At 36.0% G+C, this 25,136-nt stretch overlaps 1 protein-coding gene across 1 annotated transcript in view; it reads left to right on the top strand.

Annotated features, from left to right (window-relative positions):
- Window positions 1-140: 140 nt before the first annotated feature.
- Window positions 141-25,136, top strand: part of LOC113071010 (GPI ethanolamine phosphate transferase 2-like) — a 135,461-nt gene continuing 110,465 nt past the window's right edge. Inside the window, exons 1-4 of the mRNA XM_026244390.1 lie at window positions 141-477; window positions 1,279-1,484; window positions 11,341-11,550; window positions 12,730-12,918. Coding sequence (XP_026100175.1) covers window positions 324-477; window positions 1,279-1,484; window positions 11,341-11,550; window positions 12,730-12,918 — 759 coding nt within the window. The 5' untranslated portion in view covers window positions 141-323. The remainder of the gene's footprint in view (window positions 478-1,278; window positions 1,485-11,340; window positions 11,551-12,729; window positions 12,919-25,136) is intronic.

The raw sequence follows: 25,136 nt of genomic DNA, 5'->3' as shown, positions 1-25,136 counted from the left end.
AACTGTACACAATACGTTTAAATACTATGCAAACGTAAATAAAATAAATATTTTTTTAGAGAGTTTTGGCTCTGATTACACAATAAAAGTCCGAGAAATGTTTTGAGAAACGATCCTTCTGAGTTGCCGTAGTGACCCGCCTGGCTCAACACGGAAATGATCATTTCAAAACATTAATCCGGTAGAGTCTTCATTAATCGTCTGGATTTACTGACGGTTGATCGCGGTCAATGAGAAATCAGAGAGCAGGCCCGAATGTTGCCAGTGTTTGTGTTGTCTCATTAGTGTGATGACTGTTTTGATGACAGTTACTGATCTTCATCATGAAGCTGAGTTCATCAGTATTTGCTTTATTGTGTCTCATGTGTGAGATTGTGTCAATCGCTCTTTTCCTGAGAGGATTCTTCCCTGTTCCTGTCAAATCATCCTTTTCAGACAAGAGCAAAGTGACTGATTTTCCTGCAGAGCCACAGACAGGTAAACACACACACACACACACACAGAGAGAATTATTGAGCATTATGTTGATGGTGATGATCTTATAGTGATATATGTATGTGTATATATATATATATATATATATGTGTGTGTGTGTGTGTGTGTGTGTGTGTGTGTGTGTGTGTGTGTGTGAGAGAGAGAGAGCGTGTACTGTTGTTTCACTGAATGACATGGGTGTCTCCTGTGACTCATTATTTTTTGCTCAGAAAAAACAGGACACATTGTAATTTAAAGAAAAAAAGTAATGTTGCATCAAACTTTAAAGTTTTTTATGCTTGAAAACCACTTTTCGTCTTTGAACCATATAAAGATTAAAAAAATATATTAATATTTTTTATCATATTGTAAAAAATCTTGTCTAATATAACTGTATGTTTGCTGGTGTTTATTATATTTGTTATACTTGTATTTTTTTATTTTTTATTTTTTGCCTTGAAAATAGCCTAAGATTAAAAAATATATACTACTACTACTACTAGTATTACTACTACTACTTGAACCATATATACATGTAGGCTGTATTTCATGTTATATATTTTTTATTTAACTATAACCTGTGCCTCAGTCTGTTTTATTCTGGATGTCCAAATCTGAATGCATTGTCCCCTGGGGATCAAGATTGTGGGTTTAATTCCGATGTTTAGGGTGTTTTAATTTCAGCCTCACTACTAAATCCCCTTTTTTCAGTGTTTCTAATTCTATTTCTGAAATCAGAATTCATAACATACATCGTGATCACGCATGCAGCAGAGACTTCATGAGTTGTTGTGTGTTCTGCAGGAAGTGGTCCTAACTCCAGCAAGGCTCCCGTGCCGTTGTTCAAGCGGGTGGTGATCGTCCTGATCGACGCTCTCAGAGAGGACTTTGTGTTCGGCTCTGATGGCCGGAGGTTCATGCCCTACACCAGACATGTGGTGGAGAGAGGCTCTTCTCACAGCTTCATCGCCAAAGCCAGACCGCCCACCGTCACCATGCCCAGAATTAAGGTGAATTACTCCCAAATCAAATCCTTTCTTAACCTAGTTTGTTTTTGCCTGTGGTTCCCCCTTCACTATGAATCTATAGGATGCTTTTTGCCTATTTTCTGTCAGTATGCTATTATATTACTAATTCTAATTATTCTAATTAAGTTAAATATTTAATGATAAGTATAACAATAATAATACTTATTATAATACTATATTATAATGTTTAATTTGATATTTGTTTTTGCTAAATATATTGTTAGGTAAAAAAAAATGTTAGCCTGAATGCACTGTAGGTCGCTTTGGATAAAAGCATCTGCTGAATGCATAAATTTAATTTAAATGTAAATTTAATTATTACAATTATTATTAAGTCAAAATATTTTCTAATATTTAATTTTATATGTATTTTTATGCTGCAAAATAATTACATGTATGTTTAACAATTGATATAAAAAATAACGGCGTTATTAAAAAAAAAGTGTTGCATACAAAATGTTTTCAAATTAATTATTAAAAAAATATATATTATTTTCTAAAGTTTTAATTGATATAGATTTTTATGCTGCAAAATAATTCAGTGTATTTTAAACAATTTATGTTAAAATAATGGCGTTATTTTAAATAGAGCAAAAACAAAGTGTTCTATACAAAATGTGGGACACTGCTAAATATGTAAAAATATTTAATAATATGCATATATGATAATATAAATTTAAATAACTGATTCTAATGATTTCTGATAAATATTTAACCACAATAATAATCATAATAATAATAAATATTTAATAATAATAATAACAGTTATTCATTTTTTTTAATTAAATATTTAATTTAATATTAGATTTTATGCTATAGATTATTGGAATGTATCTTAAATTAATATGAAATGACGTGAAAAAAATGAACCAAAATTAGTGTTGCATGCAAAAAAACGGGACACTGCTGCTGCATGTAGCTAATTCTTTATTTCATTAAATATGTTACGTTATTAAGCTTTGTGACTTTTTGAAAGAATTTGTGCAGGAAGAAAACACTGATGTTTGTTATTGACTGCCATCTCTCAGTGAACCGTAAGTATTTGGATGAGGATGCTATGAACGGAAATGACTCGACCGTTTGTTGATGGCTTCTATAGTGTTTATGAATTCATGATGTAGGTCGAGCCATATGTCAATCAGAACCATTGATTCGTGTGTGAGATGTTAGAGGTTCTCAGTGATATTTGTACAAGCACATCATGACAGAAAGGCAGAATCCATAGTTCTGCATCTGCTAAGAGAAAATAAATCCTGTAAACAAGTTTCAGGCCTTCCTGCTCAAGTTTTCCCATATGACCTGCATTAAATGAGTTGTGTCCTGACTCAAATCTCCAGCAGATGGCAGTCCTGCTCTGTCAGACTCCCTTCTGTCCAATCACTGCAGGCCTCTCAGCTGTAAACCGGTGTGACATGGCCAACTAACCCAAATTACAGTCGTCTGGACATCAATCAGGCATCTATTTCTGCTGGTTAACGGGTTTGACCGCTGCTGGAAGGCCTAGAAGAAAGAGTGAGGAATGATGGTGATTTAATGCTGCTCAAGACATCATGTTTATAGTGTGAATAAGAGACAGTGCTAAGATATTTAGAAATATTTCTGTCTGAATTCTGCTGGCAGTGCTGCTCTGCCTTCTCTTCTCATCTCTTTCTCTAAAGTGGACTACAGAGGCTTGTTACTCTCTCTCTACCATCCCACCTCTCCACCTCCATTTCTTCAGGTTTTCAATACTGAGGCGGAACAACCCTCTCTGAAATAAGGGCTTTCATGACCCTGTATCACATTACACATGCAGCTGTTTGTTTCTTATGGATCTCTTGTGTAATAACTCACTGCAGAAGAGCAGGACACACTTTCCATGAATAGGGTACTTTTCAGCAATACTGGAGTTAAAGCAATCACTTAAACATCAAGAAAGACAGAATATTATTTTATTATTTTATTATTATATAGTTTTTTTATTTTAAGTTGATTTGAATTTTATTTCAAACTTATCATAATTGTATGTGCTTATGTCATTATTACATCTTTAATTATTCTATTTAGCTTTTATTTAAAAAAAAAATTAAGTAAATTTAGTACTCCTACGTTAACTAATTCATTAGGTAGTTGTCATTACTAATGTTTTTAGTTTTAAATTTTATTAATTTTATGCTTCGTTTTGATGAACAAAAATGTTTTTAATGGTTTCAACACTACAATTTGAAAATGTAAAGATTATTTACTTAATATTATTATATTACTTATTGGGTGTCTCAATTTTATGGAATATTCCAGAGCGGTAACTGTTGAATGCAAATGTTGGAAACTGTTAAATATGTCTAATTCTGATTGGCTTAATAATAACAATAAAATATTTTATAAGGTAGAACAATACATTTAGTGTTAGGCAATATTTATAGTTTGTGAAACATGAAATTATGAAATTGTCAAAATAATAACTAATTGTTGAGTATAATTGTTGGAAGCCTGGTCAATTTGATATGTATAGTTGTCTTGTGCTCTTTTGTGTTTTTTTTTTTTTACAATACACAATTTCAACAGAAATTCTGAAATGCAATTTGTTATAAACAATGCTCAAACTGAGATCTTTGTTTCAGTGGCTTAGCTTTTATGTGTGTGTGTGTGTGTGTGTGTGTGTGTGTGTGTGCGTGTGTAAGCCAGTCAAGTTGTATATTCATATAATTCTATATTAATGTAATGTTAGATAACAGTTAATGTAACATATCCACTAAATTTCTCTCTAAAGAATTTTAAGAACGTCGTGGGACTTCGTTTTTTACCCTATTTGTGGAAAGTGCCAGGGAGGGACTTTATTTAGAAAGCATCCAGAAAGCCTGATGTTTTCAGCAACACCTTCATCCTTCAAGGAGTCATTTAGTTGCCTCTCTGTGTTGGCTGACCTCTTCACAGAGCACAATTCACTCGGGACTCAAGGTGTTGTATCGCTAACAAGCCTTTTTCAGTCCCGGTTGCAGCTTGTTGCTCAGAACACTGTCTTGCTCTGCTTTTGTTGTTTTCTTTGTTTTGGACTGGTTTATTGGAACAGGGGATGTGTGTAGTCAGAGATCAGTCCTTTTTTTGGTCTATTCTTGTACTTCTGATCCCTTTTACCTGGATTACCGTTTTTGCTTCTGTTTAGTCATCATGATGTTACCGTGTCAGTACTGTGATTTTGTAAGGTGTAAGGGGGAAAATACAAAGACATCACAGCCTGTGATGAAAGTGCCATGACCCTGTTATATTCAGGGTTGTTATCATGAAACAACAATTAAAAGCACTTAAAATATTGTCATTAATAAATCTGAAAAAATAAATCTGAACGGAAATAAACATTTATTTTAATAGAAACATTATATATATATATATATATATATATATATATATATATATATATATATATATATATATATATATATATATATATATATATATATATATATACATTTGTAAAACTATATAAACATAAAAGCTAATTATTTGTAATAAAAATAACAAACACAACAAAATGTAAAAACAAATTCACATTATTAATAAAAATTACTGTATAACAGTATTATGTTAATGATATTAAAATAACACTGTATAAGGTGCAAATGTGTTTTGCCACATTGACAGATTTTGTACTTCACATTTGTACTTTTGTTTTCTGAGTGTTCAGTAGACATCTTTTAAATGAATTTCAACCAGACAGTATGTTTGTTTCTGTTATCAAAGTCATGTTTTTCTGCCCTGAATCAAACAAATATGATTGCATTGAAGCTCTGTTAAAATGCTCAATAGGATCAAAGGTGTATGCTTTGTGGAGTGTGTGTGTGTGAGAGAGAGAGAGAGAGAGAGAGAGAGAGAGAGAGCATGGCCCAGCATCATCTTTGCCTCTGTAAGAACATGAGCCAGACCGCTGGTTGCCGTAGAGACGCTCTTGCCATTGATTTTCAGTCATTGTCGCTGCTTCTGATGTCATAACAGAGGGTGTGACATCCTGGTGAATGGAGCTGTCAATCAAACGTCTGGGTCACAGTGAGCAGTTCTGTCATCTCTTCTGCGATGAGTTTCAATGATTTTATACTGAAATCAAATGTGACATAGGGCCAAAATGTACTTAGAAGATATTTAATGAGGACACAAGACCATTTTGTCCCAGAATTCTCCCTGAATTCCTCTTCGTCTTTGAAATATAGATGCTTCATGTTAAAATCTGTTGTATTGACAGAGCTTGGTTCATTTTAAGCATGTTAAGGAAATGTAGCTGTGAAAAATGAGGCTGTGTTGCTGCTGTGCTGATTTTAGGCAGTTTCATGTAAATACGCAGATTTTTTTGCTGAGATATTGCCTCACTTTTTCTTTGATGTCTTCACCAGCTGCTGCGTTGAAGTGTTTCTGGAAAGTAGTGTAATGTTGAATACCCATAATTCCATATGGAGCTTTTGTGTCTTACCAGTTCAAGAGGCAAATGAGCCAATTTACCGAAAGACAGACCTGTTTTTCTTTTAGTTTTCTCTCAATTTTATTTTTTACATTTTTATTTAATTTTTATTTTTAGTAATTTTATTATGTGTTTTTGTTGTTTTTATTTATATATATTTTTATTTAGCTTTTTATTAGTATTTTGATTGCTTAAAACTTAGTTTAATTAAGTTCAACATTCCCAATTTTCACTTAAGGTTAAGTTTTTTTTAAAGGTTATTTTTTTAATGTAGTTGACTGTTGACAAGTCTATGAACAAATTAACAACTCATTTTAAAAACTGGAAAAAAGACCTTAGTGTAGACGACAATTCCTAGTCGTGCTTGAGAGTGGAGCGACCGCTGTATCTAGGCTGAGGACAGAATGCGAACTCGGGGAAGCGTGGGTGAAACGGAGGGAGTGCAGGCTCTTTGGAATGGTATGTGGAGGCTGCTGGTAGATGACATAATTAATAAAATCTGCTATGGTTTTATAACAATCATCATGAGACAGTAATCGAAACAAATAATCATCATTGAGTCCCTTTTGGAAACAGGCATTAACCATGTGCTCACTCCAACTCACCAGATTTACAAACCTAAGGAACTCCTGAATGAAACTACAACATTCCACTGTGAAAATGAAAACTAACTGCGTAGCCTCTAACACTGGCCTATCATTCGCCATCCTCATCCTCATCCCTCTCTCAAAATAATTTGCCCCGACTGTCATGTAACACACCGGGTAACTGCTTCGGGCGGTCTTTTGCGCTTATTTAGATGAGAATGATTTGCGTCCTTCACCCTGGTTTCACCGCGGGCTTCACAGATGATATTCACGTCGCACAATTACGTCACTTCATAAGGTTCCCATTGGGAAATAATGGCGATTTATTTGTTTGAAGTAAATGCAACATTTTCAACTTTCTTCTAAGATATATGTGACTTTTTTGCAATGAAAATTATTATTATTATGAAATCATTTTACCTCTGCATATTTTGCTTCCTGAAATTGGCAATTTATGCGGCGGATTTGAAAAAATGCGACCCCCGCATAAGTATGCGGCCCTTGGCTGATTATGCATTAAATCAGGCGATCGCTTAATCGCGTTTTTCTGGAGGGACTGGGCTATAAATCGCTGGACAAGTCAAACTATGAAAAAATTGTGCGACTTATAGTCCGGAAAATACGGTATATATTTATATTCATATAATTTATATTATATATAAATATATAAAAAATATATATTTTTTATATATACATGTGGGTGTATTGATATATACATCATAAATATACACAGCAGACACGCATATATTATGTAAACAAAAACTTTTGTTTTTGGATGCGATTAATCGAAATTAATCATTTGATAGCATTAGATTTAAGTTTTAAAAACAATGTTTGTTTAATGAAGGTATAAATGTGTATATAAATGTATAAAAATGTAATTAATATTTTAAAATATAATCGAATGATAATTCATTCACAAGGAGATATGTAGAACATGCATCCAAAATTGACTAAATTCCATGACATTCCGCAATATACTGTAAATTTTATTTTCAATTCTGCGATCCTGTCTGTGTTTGCTGCATTGTGTAAACCATATGCCTTACACCAGACCAGCAACCTTTATAAAACATTACAAAACCCTTCTGGAATCTTGAGTTTGTTCCTGTTTGTCGTTTTCTTAAAGATGTAGGTTTTCTTCTCATACTCAGGCACCTTTAGGTCCTGTTTTTGCAGTTTGACTGAAGATTTTGAAAGGTTTTGTTTCTGTAAATAGAGAAACTTTTCTTATTTCCCTTCACAGATAAACTTTCGGCTTGCAGGGTTTTAATGCTGCAAAGAAAAATGCTTCCTCTGTCCTACTTTTCATGTCTCCAATCATACGGATTGACACATTAAAAGGTGGGATGTATTTCCAAACTGCAAATCGGCCTCTCTGGAAGTGGAATTTGCCAATCACCGTCACAGAGAGAGTGTTAAATGAAAGAAACCAAGTCTGAAAGTTAGAAAAGAAAAATGCAGAAGAGAAATCTTGTGTCTGTTGTCATGTGAAGCACGGATGGCCTCAGGGTGTTCAGCGAGTGTTTTTAAGCTGCTCTCTTACAGTTGTCGGAAGATGCTGAGATAACGCACCCAGGGCGTGTTGTTAACGTCAGATTTAATCAGTTCTGCTGACTACTTCCTGTTGCCCATGGTGCAGAAGTGATGTTATTTTTTGTGCTGATTTGTCTTTAAGAACCATTTGTAGCTTTTCTGTTGATTTGAACTATTTTTATCTTTGTGCATCCAAATAAGAAAAGAAAGAAAGAGTCTCATATGTTTTTCTTTGGTGTGTTCTTTGCATGCACATGTCAAAAATGCAAATGTTTGAACCTGGTGGGCTGAGTCTGCAGTCTGAATGAATGCAGGACCTTGTTGTTTGAGATCAGTGTGTAATATATTTGACAAAATATGTGAGAAAGTTTATTATTGGCATTTAAGCTTCAGTGTTTCTCTTCTGATAATATGACTGATAATATTCTGCATTTATATTATGTTGTTATGAGTTTAGTGAATGTCTCAGGCATTCAAATCAGTCTGCGTCATCAAAACATCAGATGTGTTTGATTGTTTGCTGAACTCTGGGATATGAAAGGTGGAGAGAACATTCGATTTAGATTTAGCGTTTTACATTTTTATAAATGTAATATAAATGGTATATGATTGTTGTGGTATTCTGGGTGGTTGCTAGAAGTTTTTGTGATAGTATAAACTTGTGTATAAGTTTGACAACTTCTTTAGGCACACAGTTCAGCTGAGTTTATTAGTTGAATCGCTTAGTATGTTTAAAGGCTCACAAATGAATATCGAGTTTCAAAAAGCGCCCAGCAGTTTCCTGTTTTGTGAGTCTCTATTTAGCAGATGTGCTGCTGCTGCTGATGTAACTGTATGGAGAAACTTAAGGGCTTTTTTTCTGGCAGAAATGCTCTTTCCGTTCAGTAGAGCCACTGGCATCCTCTCTGGCTGTGAATGCTTCTAGGAGCAGCAGTTAGCAAGCATACAAATTTAAGCCTTTCCTTGTGCCAGAAGCTGTAATGCAGCATAAAACTACTGCAGAGGGGAGCCAGAATCCTCTAATTGCTCATGTTTCACTACAAATGTGACAAGAGTAAAGCAATTAGCCTGTGATTTCTGAAAAGCTTGGAGTCTGGTAAGTGAAGGAGGTTCTGTGAGATCTGCTGATGGAGCAACGAGAGGAAGGACCGAACAGCTGCGAGAATCCATGTGTTGAATTAATATTGAGCCATATTCTATTTATATTTATATATTAATATAATCATTAAGGTGGGTATGCAATGTTTCAGATGTAAAAATCTCAGTTATTTTATTGAGGTAATATTTTTCTGCTAGTTTCAAGGTTAAGACTGATGTTTTAACAGTGTCTTTGAATCGCACTATAGTGTGACTTTGAATTCAAATGTTTGAACCTGAGTTTGATTCACGAAAATTTAAAGCAAGTGGCTTTGAAACGATCTATAAAAATAAAGGTGACTGGCATTTAATGCATTTTTTGCAAAATCATTCAAAATACATTCATAGCATTTTTTATACTGTTCACTGCTGCAGTGACTGTAAGATTATCATTTTGACTGAACTTAAATTCAGGACCAATTCAATTAAAAGTAAATATATTTATGATGTTACAAAAGATTGCTATTTCAAATAAATTCTTTTTTTTTTTTTTTTTTTTACTTTTATTCGTTAAAAAGTCCTGAAAAAAACTATCGCATGGTTTCCACAAAACAATTTTTCAGCATTAATAATAATAAATGTTTCTTGAGCAGCAAATCAGCGTATTAGAATGATTTCTGAAGGATCATGTGACACTGGTGTCTGAATGCTGAAAATTCAGCTTCGATCACAGAAATAAATAGCTTTTTAAAATTATATTCAAAAATAGAAAATGGTCACTTTAAATTGTAATAATATTTCAGATAATTACACATTTTTACTGTATTTTTAATGAAATAAATTGAGCCTTGACGAGACTTCTTTCAAAACCTTGTCGATATAATACTGTACATTTAAAAAAGCAATATGATACAGACAGGCGGCGTGATGGAAACACGTAAAACACCTGTTTTAGCACTTGGCTAATAAGACCGAGATCTAGTGATGTTTCTGATGACACCTGCGTTTTTTTTCCTCTCATCTCTGCTCTGTGTTAATTGTCTGGGGGAAGCACGTTTCGCTAGATGACAGTAATTGTGTTGTGTATACTAACAGACACGCAATCAATACCCTCATTATAATCTACACCACAAATAGGAGGGGTGGTCTCGTAGTGTGTGTGTGTGTGTGTGTGTGTGTGTTGTTTTCATCATTAGATGATGCCGTTCCTGAGAGATGAGGATCTGGGTGAGGGAATTATGTTTGGGTTTTCCATGAGGATAAGGAAAAGGTTTTGTGTTGTTTTTCTCTGCGTGAGACTACAAAGAGTTTGTAAATTCGTGGTTCTGTTCCCGGAATAGCTAATGATTTATCTGGCCTATTTTAGAATCTCTGGTCATTTACATTCAGATTCACACTTTTTTTTAATAACCAGACTGTGTAAATATGAGAGTTTATGAGCCGAGGAATCTTTTAGGCACACCAAAAACAACAGGCCCTTTCTTGTCAAAAATGTCCGTTTGTTTCCCCCATAAAGCTGTATTTCATGTGTAGTCTGCCTTCTTTTATATCAGCTGTAAAAACTGTAGTAATATCAAATTGTATTGTTTACAAGACATAAATGGAGCAGTTGAAATTTTATAGGTGCTATACTCTGCTTGTTCCTTCCCCGAATGTTTTAAAGGAATAGTTCACTAAAAAAAGAAAATTTGCTGAAGATTCAGCCCATGAAATTCAGCCCATGAAAGATACGGATTGCTTAATCAGAACAGATTTGGAGGAATTTCGCATTACATCACCTGCTCACCAATGGGTCCTCTGCAGTGAATGGGTGCCGTCAGAATGAAAGTCCAACAAATCAAACATCACAATGATCCATAAGTTATCCACACCAAGCAAGAAGCAGGTCCATCAAGACAAACTGGACATAACTTTAAACTAACACTTCTGGCCAAAATACCAGTCCATAATCCATAATAACTCTTCCTCTGAAGAAAAGTCCATCTCCTGTTGTCCTCTCACATTAGAATCCACCAACATATTTATATTTCTCTACTGTTTTGGCCTGTTTTCGCTCTCCTGATTTTGATAAGATGACACTGGAGAAAGCATTATTATGTATAGAAGACTCATTTTTGGGTGAACCTTCCTTTTTAGGCCTTGTTGGACAGTAAAGAGATTTTATGGTTTCTTAAACCGTAATATTTGTGTTCTCTCATTTGTCCGTCTTCAGGCTCTGACCACCGGCAGCATCCCGGGCTTCATAGACGTGGTGATGAACCTGAACTCTCCAGCTCTGCTGGAGGACAATCTCATCTGGCAGGCCAAGAGCGCTGGCAAACGGATCATCTTCTACGGCGACGACACTTGGGTTCGACTCTTCCCCAAACACTTCATGGAGCATGACGGCACTACCTCATTTTTTGTGTCTGACTACACAGAGGTGAGATGATTTGAACTCAGAGTTGTTTGACTCTTACCATTGTTCTGTAAATCTTCCCAGGTGAAATCAAATAATGTCAGTAGAAACTCGTGTGAGGGCAAAAGATTTTAAACACAGATTTCGTGACAGGTTCAAGATGGTTTGAAAGTGACTTCAGTTTGAGCTGTGCTTCATGTCTCTCTACGCTTTGAAAACAGACAATGGAAATTTGGGAATACACCATTATTTGAGTTCAGAACAAGTTATATTTGTAGCTTGCTTTTTATTAATGCTCTTCCTGAAGTGAGGGGAAAGTTTTGAATTCTTAACCCAATAAATCTATTGAAACCTAAATCTATTGAATTTGTGTGGTGTTGGTTTTTTGAGCATAATAGCTGATGCATCTGACTTTTATGGCTCATATAGTAAGATGTAAGAATATAGAGTTTCTATGAGGAAAAAAAATACCTTGATTTTATTCAGAGGCCCAAACTGAGTAATATATGCAGTTCAGTGCAGATGCTGCTATTTCTAAAGCCAAAAAATAAGTTGAAATTGTCACAGCTTGTAAACCAATGTGATCTTTATAAGAGTATAGCAGATTATTAACATAAAATACCTATGAATATCATTTTCACTCTGTATCTCCAATAATATTTCTTAGTGAGATTATATTTAAATGCTTAGTTTTATGATCCAAAGCTCTGAAATTTCAAACATATCATGAATGACAAATGATCAAATAAACATTCCTCAAAAAAACTGAGAATAGTACAGTGTTTGATATTCACATCTAAACATGCTTTTTCACAAAAAAAAAATGATGTCTGGATATTCAAGTAAATCTGAGTCAGCTTCAGTCAAGTAAGTGTTCATTTGGAAATATTACACACAAAATAAAAGTCATTCATTACTTGATAAAAATCTGAAAAGATTTCACAAAAAGCCATGTGAACTATCACAGATGACAGAAGGCATGTAGTAGATTGTGTTCAACAGGTTTTGATCATCATTTAGAGGCCTTAGAAATTTGCATATCAAATATAAGACCCGGTTAAAGTTACACTGGTTACTTAGTACAATAACATCACAAACAAGGACAGTTTGATTCCTCGTGACCCCTTGAAGTCTTCGAGTCTTCATTTGTCTGTTTCTTCACATGCTCTCTTGGATTTTAATACCTTTGTCTCATTCGGTCAGGTGGACAATAACGTGACCCGTCATCTGGATGGCACTCTGAAGCGAGATGACTGGGATATTCTGATTCTGCATTATCTGGGTCTGGACCACATCGGACACATCAGCGGACCCCACAGCTCTCTGATAGGACCCAAACTGATGGAGATGGACGACATCATCAAGAAGATACATGCCTCGCTCGTATCAAAGGTGTGGTGTTGTTTTACTAAACCTTTGCTCTTGACCTCTTCAACATCTCAGACCTGTCCTGAAGAAGCACTTTATGAAGCAATTCATTATAGTGCATGTTTGAATGTTTCTCTGAGAAGCTTCAGGGCATTTTTGAAACCTATGATAATTGCCTGCCTGATCTTTCATTTAGAAAGTAGAATCATATATCAAGTTCTTCCCCTCCACAGTTTTATCTGTAGCCAGTCTTGAAGTGTTTACTCTTTTTAGTGCTATTTGCCAAGCCTGCCATCTTTATTACTATTGCTCATACTGAGGGTTATTGATTTGAACAAGCCCTTGACACTAAGTATTAAACTTCAGTGTGCAACTGAAGCGTTTTTGCTCTAGACATGAATGATCCCTTAAATCGTGTGCTTTTACTTACTAGGTGATCAGATGCAGAGTTTTCACCTGCTGCATGATTAAACAGGTGATAATATCCCAAAGACATGCATTGAATATCATAGGAGACCAAAACATTGCAGGTTCTGGGTGCACTCTTTTTACTTGAGCCTAGTAACCACATAGCAACACCCTAGCAACTGCACAGAACAGCCTGGATTCATGACGTTTTCTGCAGGAGCAGCAACACTTTTTTTTCCACCCTGTCAGAGTGAGGCTCATTTTTCTCTCTCAGTTTTTTCCTGAAAAGTCTCCTCTCACTGTATTTTTAAGCACTAAGCAGTTCTTCTGCATTCTGACCCAAATACAGATCTATTCCCAGAGGAACGTTTGCCTGGTCTCAGCCACAGTCATTATAGTGAACGAAAACTGAAGTTCTAAAAAACATTTTTGTTCATTCACATACGTATTCACATAAAGCTGAAATACAATATAGATATTAGAAAAAATATGAACTAAACGAACATTAAAAGGCAACTAACTGAAATCTGAAGCACTTTAACTGCACTGTAAATTAATAAAAACTTAAACTGAAATAAAAAATGTATTGAACATATATTAATAGTTAAAAAAAGAAAGCTAATAGAAAGGACAGAAGCACATAACACATAACCCGAGACGCTCAGGCCCTAGCCCGACCCGTGTCCGACAGCTCATCAGAATTATCAGCACGAGCCCGTGTTTTTATTTATTTATGTATTTATTTTATTACACAGCGGAAGCCTGCCCTATTTGCAACAATTAAAAAAGGTGTCAGTTTTGTGTTATGTTTCTTTTCATTTCTTTATCAAGTTAATTTAGAAAAATGTTTGGAGCATTTAAAAAAAAAAAAATGGCGATTAACATTAAACAGCCGAGCCGACAGCGAGTAGCCTAAAACATATTTAATCAATTAAGCCTCTCAAATTAAAGCTAATACTTTACTTGGCTACAATAAAATTCATACATAAAACACTTCAAGCATATCACACAGACAGTTTAATAAATAAAATAAAAAAATTGAAATACTGAGGCAGGCTCGCAACAGCGTTCGCAAACGAAATGAGAAATAGCCTACAATCTAAACAAAAATATTAATTAAAAACAAACTTGCAGGTTATCTTACCTCAAAAATGCACCACAGAACATGTCCATTCTTTTTTCAATTAGTTTCCAACAGTTAAACGAAAATAAAGTCCAGTCAAATGAAAAGTTAGGACAGTCTCTAACAGAGCATCGTGGAGAAAAAGAATAGCCTCCAGAGGAAGGTTTTAACCCTGTCCTCCTCTCTTCTATCACTCTTCCCGCTGCGCTGAAGACACGTTCGCTGCTGCTGCTGACGGGACACGAAACACGAAACACAGAGTGAGCCAGTCTTGACAGTCGCGGTAGCAGGGTCTCGTGCTGTTTAAATTTACATTACTTTAGAGGCCTATAATAGCTACTACTACAATAAGTGGATATAAGTGAAGCGCTGACGGAAAAGCGGGCGTGCATGCGTGAGACTGTCATGTCAGAATGTCAGTTTAATTATAACGGGTGGAATTATCAGATTAAGAAAGACATTTCAAAACCTCATAACTTTCAATGTTTGTTTTTCTAGCGTCAACATCAACTTCTCATTTTTTTATGTAATGTCTAAAAATATAAATAGAAGGATAACCCAAAAAAGGCCCGAGGCCCGGCCGTAGGGGCATAAATAAGTCGGGGCCCGTCGGGCTCGGGCTGAATTGCAGGGCTCTAATAAAAGCTATTAATAAAACTATTATAGTCTTTACAATAATACTAAAATAAAAGTGGCTTCAACATCTACAGAAATGCCTCTCTCTCTGTCTTTCTTTTGCTTTTTATTTTTAAAACCACATATGTATGTGTGTGTGTGTGTATATATATATATATATATATATATATATATATATATATATATATATATATATATATATATATATATATATATATATATATATATATATATTAGATTGTTTCACACTGGATTGTACTGCAGGAATGAGGCAAACAGTAGGGTGTACACATTATATATCTTATACACTGGGGAAAATATTTATTTGATCCCCTGCTGATTTTGTTAGTTTGGGTCTGTAATTTTAAAGTAGGTTTATTTTAACAGATAGTGCCAGATAAAGGATATATAAAGGTTATAAACTGATTTGTATGTCAGTGAGTGTAATAAGTATTTGATCCCCTACTAACCAGTAAGAATTCTGGCTCCCGCAGACTGAGGTTAGGTGAATAAGACGTCTGTCCACACAATCTGTATTTTCCATTCCAATCTCTCCCTCCATCATGGGCAAGACCAAGGTTATGTCAACATATGTCAGAGACAAGATTGTAGATTTGCACAAGGCTTGAATGGGCTACAAGACCATCAACAATAAGCTTGGTGATAATGATACAACTGGCCTATGACCCCAAGAAGTCGTGGCCTAATGGTTAGAGAGTTGGACTCGCAATCGAAGGCTTGTGAGTTTGAGTCTTGGGCAGGCAGGAATTGTAGGTGGGGGGAGTGCATGTACAGTGCTCTATCCACCCTCAATACTGCGACTTAGGTGCCCTTGAGCAAGGCACCGAACCCCCAACTGGTGTGTGTTCACGGTGTGTGTGTTCACTGCTATGTGTTTGCACTTTGGATGGGTTAAAAGCAGAGCACGAATTGCGAGTATGGGTCACCATACTTGACTGTATGTCACGTCACTTTCACTTTCAACTACAATCTACAGTCAAGCACGGAGGTGGAAACATTATGCTTTGGGGCTGTTCAGGACGGCTTCACCGCATTGAGGGGCAAATAGACGGCTGTAAAATCTTGGATAAGAACCTCCTTCCCTCAGACAGAACACTGAAGATGGGTCATGGATAAGTCTTCAAGGATTACAATGACCCGAAACATACCACCAAGCCAACAAAGGACTGGCTCAAGAAGAAGCACATTAAGATTATGGAGTGATCTCGCCACTCTCCAGACCTCAATTCTACAGAAAATCTGTGGAGGGAGCTGAAACTTCGAGTTGCCAGACGACAGCCAAGAAACCTTAAGGATTTAGAGAGGATCTGTAAAGAGGAGTGGACCAAAATCCCTCCTGAGTTGTGTGCAAACCCGGTGACCAGCTACAAAAAACGTCTTACCTCTGTGTTTGCTAACAAGGGTTTCTGCACGAAAATCTAATTTGTGTTTTGTTTGGGGATCAAATACTTGTTTCACTCACTGAAATGCAAATCAATTTCTAACCTTTATATAATGTTTTTTTTTTTTTCTGGATTTTTTGGTTGATATTCTGTCTTTATACATTAAAATAAACCTACCATTAAAATTACAGACCCTTCATTTCTTTGTAAGTGGGCAAACTTACAAAATCAGCGGGGGATCAAATAAATAATTCCCCACTGTAGTTGCCATGGAGGCATTTATACGAGAGCTTAAAAACTTTCCAGACACATTAGTTTCTCTCATTTCTGTCATTCAAAAGTTCAATAATTAGGCGTAAAGCATCATTGTGGCAACGGTGAATATAAAAATGCATAATTTTGTCCAAGACATCTTCTGCATCTCTCTTCTGGAAGTTTTCTTTCTGTCGGTGACTCCGCTCTGGGTAATTACGTAATTATGTAATTATGCATATTGCGCTATTTCGCTATGTGACATTGCCCTGACTGATTTGCTGTCTGATTCGCAGAATTAGTGTTAGTCTACTCATGAAACCCACAGCATCCGTTTGGCAGAGCTTTCTGTTGCTCTTAAAGTCGTTTTTGACTTTGCACTGCATCCAAATAATTGAAACTTTTAAATGTTTTAAATGTTATTACACTGCTCTGCTACATAATGAAATTCATTTCTTGTTTCTTACTAATTTTGTGATGCTTATTCCAAAAGTAGTGTCTGTTTGGTTTGGACAAGTCACACATCTTGTAAAATGATGCATTTCATAGCAATTTTTCCTTTCGTTGACTTGAAAGGTGAGATCCTTTGCAGATTTTTTATTAAATTACACATTTTGAAGAGCGTAAAATTACCACTCACATAAAATTTCCCTGCAGTTTTACGCCCAAATAAAAGCTCTATAAAAAGTCTAAAGCTCCAGCTCTATAATAAGCTCAATAAAGGCTCTACTTTACAGTTCAATATTATTATCATGATGTTTCTTTATTGTTTTAGTTTCCCCTTTTTATTCTGCCTGTTTTTAATAAAATAATCCACATACAGTTGGTCAATTTCACTGGCCATTGGCAGGTATGGCAAAATTTTAATTTTAGGCCTTTTTGTAATTTAAACTGAAAAATATGTTTGTATTTTAGAAGTACATTAAAGTTGATACATATATAATTTGAAAAATATTTTTTTTGCATAAATGAAAAATAAGTAAATTGATAAATAAATACATATTTTTTGTTACCATCTCCCAAATAATACTAAAAATGAATTTAGTCATTTCTAAAATGGGCAACCTTCTATAACCGGTGCTTAACACTGATTTATGCATTTAATATGCAACCTGCAAATGTTTCCACAAACACAAATTTTCTTTTTCTGCATGGGAATTACAATAAAATCGAAGAACACTACTCTATCAATAACGTCTTTAACAGAAATGCACCCACTTTTTTTCATCATGGGGCCTAAACATGCCTCTTGATTGGTGACATCTGTATAACCAGCTGCGTCCTACTTTAGCACCCCGCAGGCCTGCTACCCGTTATAATATCTGCATGCGAAATCTGTTCCCTCTGCAGGTGAGAGAGTTTAACTCCCTACAGGACCAGAGGAACACCGGAGCTCCCTGCAGTATGACACATCCAACACTCATTAATCATCAGCCCTTTATGAGAGATCTTATAGGAGCCATTAATGTAGGTTATTCAGAACGTTGCCTGAAGTAACAATGAATTTTAGGACATGATAAAATGGTGCGTCAGTTAACATCTAGAGCAAGAATGCACAAGAACAATCTGAGTTTTAAAAGGGTTGCATCAAGAAGAAAATCACATAACCCTGAGATAAAAGAGCTCAATGTACTATGATAACATGGTTAAATAAAAAAACTTTTCATCAAAAAGAGTATTTTATAGATCCTTAGTAATAATGATGTCACCCTTTTTTATTATTTTACAGTTTACTGCATGAGGTAAATAATTGTTCAGCCATAATAAATTGTAGCCTTTATATTATATATAACATATATGTAATACATATATATTACAGTACGTATATTATTTTCTCATTAATGCAGTTATCTAATCAACCAATCACATGGCAGTTGATTCAATGCATTTAGGGGTGTGGTCCTGGTCAAGACAATCTCCTGAACTCCAAAAAAAAAGAAAAAAAGAAAGGTGTTTTAAGCAATTTTGAGCGTGGCATGGTTGTTGGTGCCAGATGGGCCGGTCTGAGTATTTCACAATCTTCTCAGTTACTGGGATTTTCACACACAACCATTTCTAGGGTTTACAAAGAATGGTGTGAAAAGGGAAAACCATCCAGTATGCGGCAGTGCTGTGGCCGAAAATGCCTTGTTGCTGCTAGAGGTCCGAGGAGAATGGGCCGACTGATTCAAGCTGATAGAAGAGCAACTTTGACTGAAATAACCACTCATTACAACCGAGGTATGCAGCAAAGCATTTGTGAAGCCACAACACGCACAACCTTTAGGGCGGATGGGCTACAACAGCAGAAGACCCCACCGGGTACCACTCATCTCCATTGCAAATAGAAAAAAGAGGCTACAATTTGCACAAGCTTACCAAAAATTGGTTGTTGCCTGGTCTGATGAGTCTCGATTTCTGTTGAGACAATCAGATGGTAGAGTCAGAATTTGTTTTAAACAGAAGGAGAACATGGATCCATCATGCCTTGTTACCAATGTGCAGGCTGCTGGTGGTGGTGTAATGGTGTGGCCTGGCATGGAGGTCATACATTTTTGGCACTGCTGAGGCAGTATGGAAGCCCGTGTTTCTTTGACAGTGACCTTCAGCTCATCTGCATTGTTTGGTCTCTTGTTTCACATCTTCCACAGATTCCTACAATACTCCATAGATTCTCTCTGGGGTTCAGGTCTGGTGAGTTTGCTGACCAGTCAAGCACACCAACACCATGGTCATTTAACCAACTTTTGGTGCATTTGGCAGTGTGGGCAGGGGCCAAGTCCTGCTGGGGGAAAAAATCAGCATCTTCAAAAAGCTGGTCAGCAGAAGGAAGCATGAAGTGCTTTTAGAATTTCTTAGTAAACGGGTGCAGTATTTTGGTTTTCCAAAAATACAATGGACCTACACCAGCAGATGGCATTGAACCCTAAAGCTTCTCCACCCTTCCTCCAGACTCTAGGGCCTTGGTTTCCAAATGAAATACAAAACTTTCTCTCATCTGAAAAGAGGACTTTGGATCACTGGGCAACAGTCCAGTTCTTCTTCTCCTTAGCCCAGGTAAGATGCCTCTGAAGTAGTCTGTGATTCAGGAGTGGCTTAACAAGAGTAATACGACAACTCCCCTGCCCCCTTACATAAATATGCAGATTATTTTTCTGCGTGCTGTAGGTGCTATTAGAAAAAGAGAGATAGAGGTTTCTCTTGTAACGGCTGTATACAAAGCAGTGCTGAGCTCACAAACGCTGATTTATCAGGCATTACTCGTAAGATGGAATGGAAATGATGTCGAAACGTTTCTGAAAACTGTTGGTTTTCCTTCTGAAATACAATGATATAAAAACACCCGCGGCTGTTTTTGATTTTGAAACTTGTAGAGCTCGTGTTTATTCAACGAAGTTAAAGCCTTCTGGAAAATCTATTTGTGGTGGTCAGTTTTGATATTGTGGCAGCCTGCCACAAATAAATCAATGTATGGGAAACCCTGATGCTTGGATACAGCACTCTGTGAACAGCCAGCTTCTTTGGCAACGAATGTTTGTGGCTTACCCTCCTTGTGAAGGGTGTCAATGATTGTCTTCTGGACAACTGTCAGATCAGCAGTCTTCCCCATGATTGTGTAGCCTAGTGAATCAAGCTGAGAGACCATTTTGAAGGCTCAGGAAACTTTTGCAGGTGTTTTGTGTTGATTAGCTGATTGGCATGTCATCATATTCTAATTTGTTAAGATAGTGAATTAGTGGGTTTTTGCTAAATGTGAGCCAAAATCATCACAATTAAAAGAACCAAGGACTTAAACTACTTCAGTCTGTGTGCATTGAATTCATTTAATGCATGAGTTTCACAATTTCAGTTAAATTACTGGAATAAATGAACTTTTCCACAACATTCTAATTTATTTAGATGCAGCTGCATATATAAATAAACACACACACACACACACACACACACACACACACACACACACACACATATATATATATATATATATATATATATATATATATATTGGTGTCTTCAGTTTCAAGCAGTTTTTTGTGTATAATTCATATATTATTATAGTTTTTGTTAATATTTTGAATAATATTTTAGTTTTATATTTTAGTTTTAACTTAAATATGTATTCAAGTTTTCATATTTTTTATTAGTATGAAGGAAACTTTCTCTCTCTTCTTTTTATATTATTTTAATTAATTAACAATAGTAAGCATGTTTTTATGTCCAATTCTCAGCGTTGTTTATTAGTGAATAAAAACCTTACAACTAACATTTACTTTTTCTTTCTTTCTTGGTTGAAATGTTATTTCAAACAAACAAAATATACAAATACAATAACTGAGTTGCAAAAATAAATGAAAAGTATAAGATATTGTAAGCAATAATTACAATATGTCCGAAAATATTATAATAATTATATCATTCATTCTAACAACAACAACAACAACAATAATAATAATAATAATAATATCATATTTATAAGTGGACCATACAGTAAAGAAAAAATATTGAATACAAATTAAGATATGATCATAGATTAGTGGTATTGGTTTCTTATCCATGGTCCATTTCTCATAGTAACTTTAAGTTCTTTTTAAGCCTCAAGTATTTATTCTTGTTATCTAGGTTACCTGATAGTGATCTGTTCTTTTGCTTTACACCTGAGGATGATTAAAAGTCTGTTGCTATGGTTTCGAACTGCACTTCCTGTTTGCAACCACACCAACAATGGAGCACATCAGGCCGGCATGTACATTTTTAAGGTTCCTCTGTAAATCAACGGGAACATTCAGAGGTGCTTTTGAATAATGTTGTCGACTACAGTGTGAAATTATATTTAGGATTACTGTTTCCTGCTATCAGGTTTTCTTGCCTTAAAACCTGAGTTTCTGTAGCATAGTTCAATAGAAAATTGATTCCTCCCTGATATCCATTTGAATTATGCTCCGCGTGGGATGGTTTCATGTGACGGAGGGAAGAGAAGGAGCTCCAGCGAGAGGAAATGAACATGTGAGATGAATTTGGTGTCAGATTTTGAGGGATTCCCTGGAGGCTCGTATCGAGTCGAATGTTTTGTAATGCTGACAGATAATGTTATACTAGAAATAATTTATATGATAAAGCACAAAATCAGATTTTTTCAATAAGATTTTGTGTTTGCAGACCAACCAGTCCAAACTGTTCAGATTTCGGTTTATAGTTAATAATGCAAGGCTCAACAGTGATGATGTCTGGGTGATTCAGGGCCAATATTAGAGTGTTTCAGGCCTGAGAGTGTAATGTTTGTTGAGTTTTTATACCTTGCAAAGTTAAATATTTGGGCTTCTGTGTTGAACTGAACATTGTTGTTTACCATGTTTCAAGTCATTTACTGTTGCTGACTGATAGATGAGGTTTTGTTGAATTTTGATAATGAACAAAAATTTACCTCTGCATCCTAACTTAATCCAATGTGCATTTCTAAGAGACAAAAAGTGATATTATTAATATTATCAGGCAACCCAAACCTGTTTCTTGATTTAGATATTTATTTTGTCAAGGAAAATTAATGGTCTGGTTTCTGCAACTTTCACTTTGGAGAAACAAATCTGGCTCTAAACTTGAAGAGATAAAAATGTGACATTTTATTTTGATAATTATCGATATCGATAATTTTTTTGGCCATATCTCCCAGCCCTAATCGTCAGACATTTATTTGTTCATCTTTCAATCATCATTGTATTGCATTGCATTATGTTTTTAAACTACAGAGCTTTGATCATAAAAAATCTCATCTTAGTGTATATAAATATATATATAACTTATTTCAAATAGTGAAACATTCATATATTCTAGATTAATTATATAAAGCAAACATTTCAAAAGGTTTTTTTTATTTAATTTTGATGATTAGAGTTTACAGCTCATGAAAGTCAAAAATCCAGTATCTCAAAATATTAGAATATTTCCTAAGTTCAATCCACCCCCCCAAAAAAAAAATTTGCTCAAGCTCTTTAAATTATGTTCATTTACATTTAGTCATTTAGCAGACACTTTTATCCAAAGCAACTGTTGGCAAAAATACATCTTTAGATGTTTTTTTTGAAAATGCCTAAGACTCAGCTGTTCAAATTGAGATAGGGAGGTCATTCCACCAGCTGGGTACAGTCCAGGAAAGGTCAGTGATAGTGATTTTGTGCCTCTTTGGTATGGCACCACAAGGCATTGTTCACTTGTAGAACACAAGCTTCTTGAGGGTGCATAAGTTTGAACTAGCAAGTTTAGATGTATTGGTACAGTGCCAGTTGCTATCTTATAGGCAAACATCAGTACCTTGAATTTAATGCCAGAAGCTACTGGTAGCCAATGTAAACTGATGAAGAGAGGTGTAACGTGTGTTATTTCGGCTTGTTAAAGACCACTCTCACTGCTGCATTCTGGATCAGTTGCAGAGGCTTGATAGTACATGCAGGAAGGTCAGCCAAGAGAGCATTACTATAGTTCAGTTTGGAGAAAACAAGAGCTTAGACAAGGAGTTGTGCAGCTTGCTCTTATAGGAAGGGTCTAATCTTCCTAAAGTTGTATCTAAGACAAATCTGCAGGACCAGGCCGTTCATTGATTGCAACTCCAAGGTTCCTGGCTGTTCTGGAAGGAGTTACGGTTGAAGAACCCAGCTGTATTTAGAAGTTGTGATGAAGTGCTGGGTTGGCTGAGACCATGAGCAGTTCTGTCCTAGAAAGGTTGAGTTTGAAGGTGTTGGTCCTTTATCCAGCTAGAAATGTCTTTCAGACAGGCTGCAATGTGAACAGCTACCATCGGATCATCTGGTTGGAATGAGAAGAAGAGTTGAGTGTCATCAGCATAGTAGTGATAAGAAAAGCCATGCTTCTAAATGACAGATCTGATGACATGTAGATGGAGAAGAGAGGAGGCAGTGAGCCTTGAGAAACCCCAGTAGTAAGAAGTTGTGACTTAGAAACCTCACCCCTCCAAGACACCCTGAAATACCTACCTGAGAGGTAAACTTGAACTATTGGAGTTTGGTTCCAGAGATACTCATTTTTATGAGGGTGGACAGGGGGATCTGGCTGTTGACTGTGCCAAAAGCAGCAGACAGATCCAGCAAGATGATTACTGAGGATTTGGAAGCTGCTCTTACCAGTCTCAGGGCTTCAGTAACCGAGAACAGGGCAGTTTTTCAGTGCAAGGAACGTAGAGAGTTGGTTGAACACAACATGCTCAAGTGTCTTTGCAATGAACAGAGGAAGGGATACCGGTGTGTAGTTCTCTAAAAGTGCTGGATTTAGAGAGGGTTTCTTAAGTAGTGGGAGTTACCTGAGCCTTCTTAAATGCTGTGGGAAATGTACCAGTGTGAAGACACAGGTATGACTGAAGAAGAAATGGCCTGAAGTATGTGAGTGGGGATAGGATCAAGTGGACAGGTAGTAGGATGATTGGCAAGGATAAGTTTGGAAACATCCATCTCGGAGAGTGGGATAATGTGTATTTGTCGTTATGAAGTAAGTTATCATCAGTTTGTGTTGTGGAGAATTGTTAATTGAGGTTTCTTGTTTTTTTAATGAAGAATATTGCAAAGTCATTAACAGCCAGTGGACTGAGGGAGTAGTATGTGCTGGTCTGGATGAAAGGGGGCAAAAGTTGTCTAAGCAATATGTTAGAGTGGAGCAGAGCACTTCAGTATAGCACTGTTTGTGTCTAGTGCTGAAAACTGAGAGGGTGAAGGCAGTGAGCATGAAACCAGAGAGGATAGGTGAGAAGGAGAGAGTGAGCATAGGTTACGCCGAAAGGTGACCTGTGGAGGAGTGTGTGCCATGTCAGGAGTTAGTGTGAGGTTAGAAGTGATAAGGAAGTGGTTTGAGGTGTGTAATGGAGTAACTAAAGTGTTGTCAGTGGAGCTATAGTGTGTGTAGATGAGGTCCAGTTGGTTACCTGATTTGTGAATAGCTGTGGTAGACACTTGCTTAAGATCAAATGAGGTGAGCAGAGTGTTGAAGTCAGCAACCTGGGGTTTTTCTAGGTGGATGTTGAAGTCACTTAGCAGTACCAGAGGAGTACCGTCCTCAGGACCGTTTTATAGTAACGCATCCAACTCCTCCAAGAAGTTACCCAGTTGACCTGTGGGATGATAAACAACTACAAAGTGTATTTTTGGGTGGGTAATAGTTATTGCAAGTGATTCAAATGAACTGTTGCCTGTAATAGATGGTAGAAGATCAAATTTTCATTCATTTGACATAAGCAAACCAGTACCTCCACCCTTCCCAATCGTGGGATGGGTGTGGGAAAAAGGGAAATTAGTGGCTGCAGGAGTGGCAGTGTCTTCAGCTATGATCCAAGTCTCAGTTAGGGCTATGAGGTTGAGACCGGAATGAGTAGCAATTGTATAAATACATTCTGCTTTGTGTACAGCAGACTGGCAGTTCCAGAGACCATCTGGAATAGAGAG

The sequence above is a fragment of the Carassius auratus genome, unplaced genomic scaffold (genome assembly GCF_003368295.1).
Source record: "Carassius auratus strain Wakin unplaced genomic scaffold, ASM336829v1 scaf_tig00005670, whole genome shotgun sequence".
Classification (NCBI taxonomy): Eukaryota; Metazoa; Chordata; class Actinopteri; order Cypriniformes; family Cyprinidae; genus Carassius; species Carassius auratus.
Note: the sequence above shows the minus strand (reverse complement) of the source record. Positions and strands in the feature narration are given on the sequence as shown.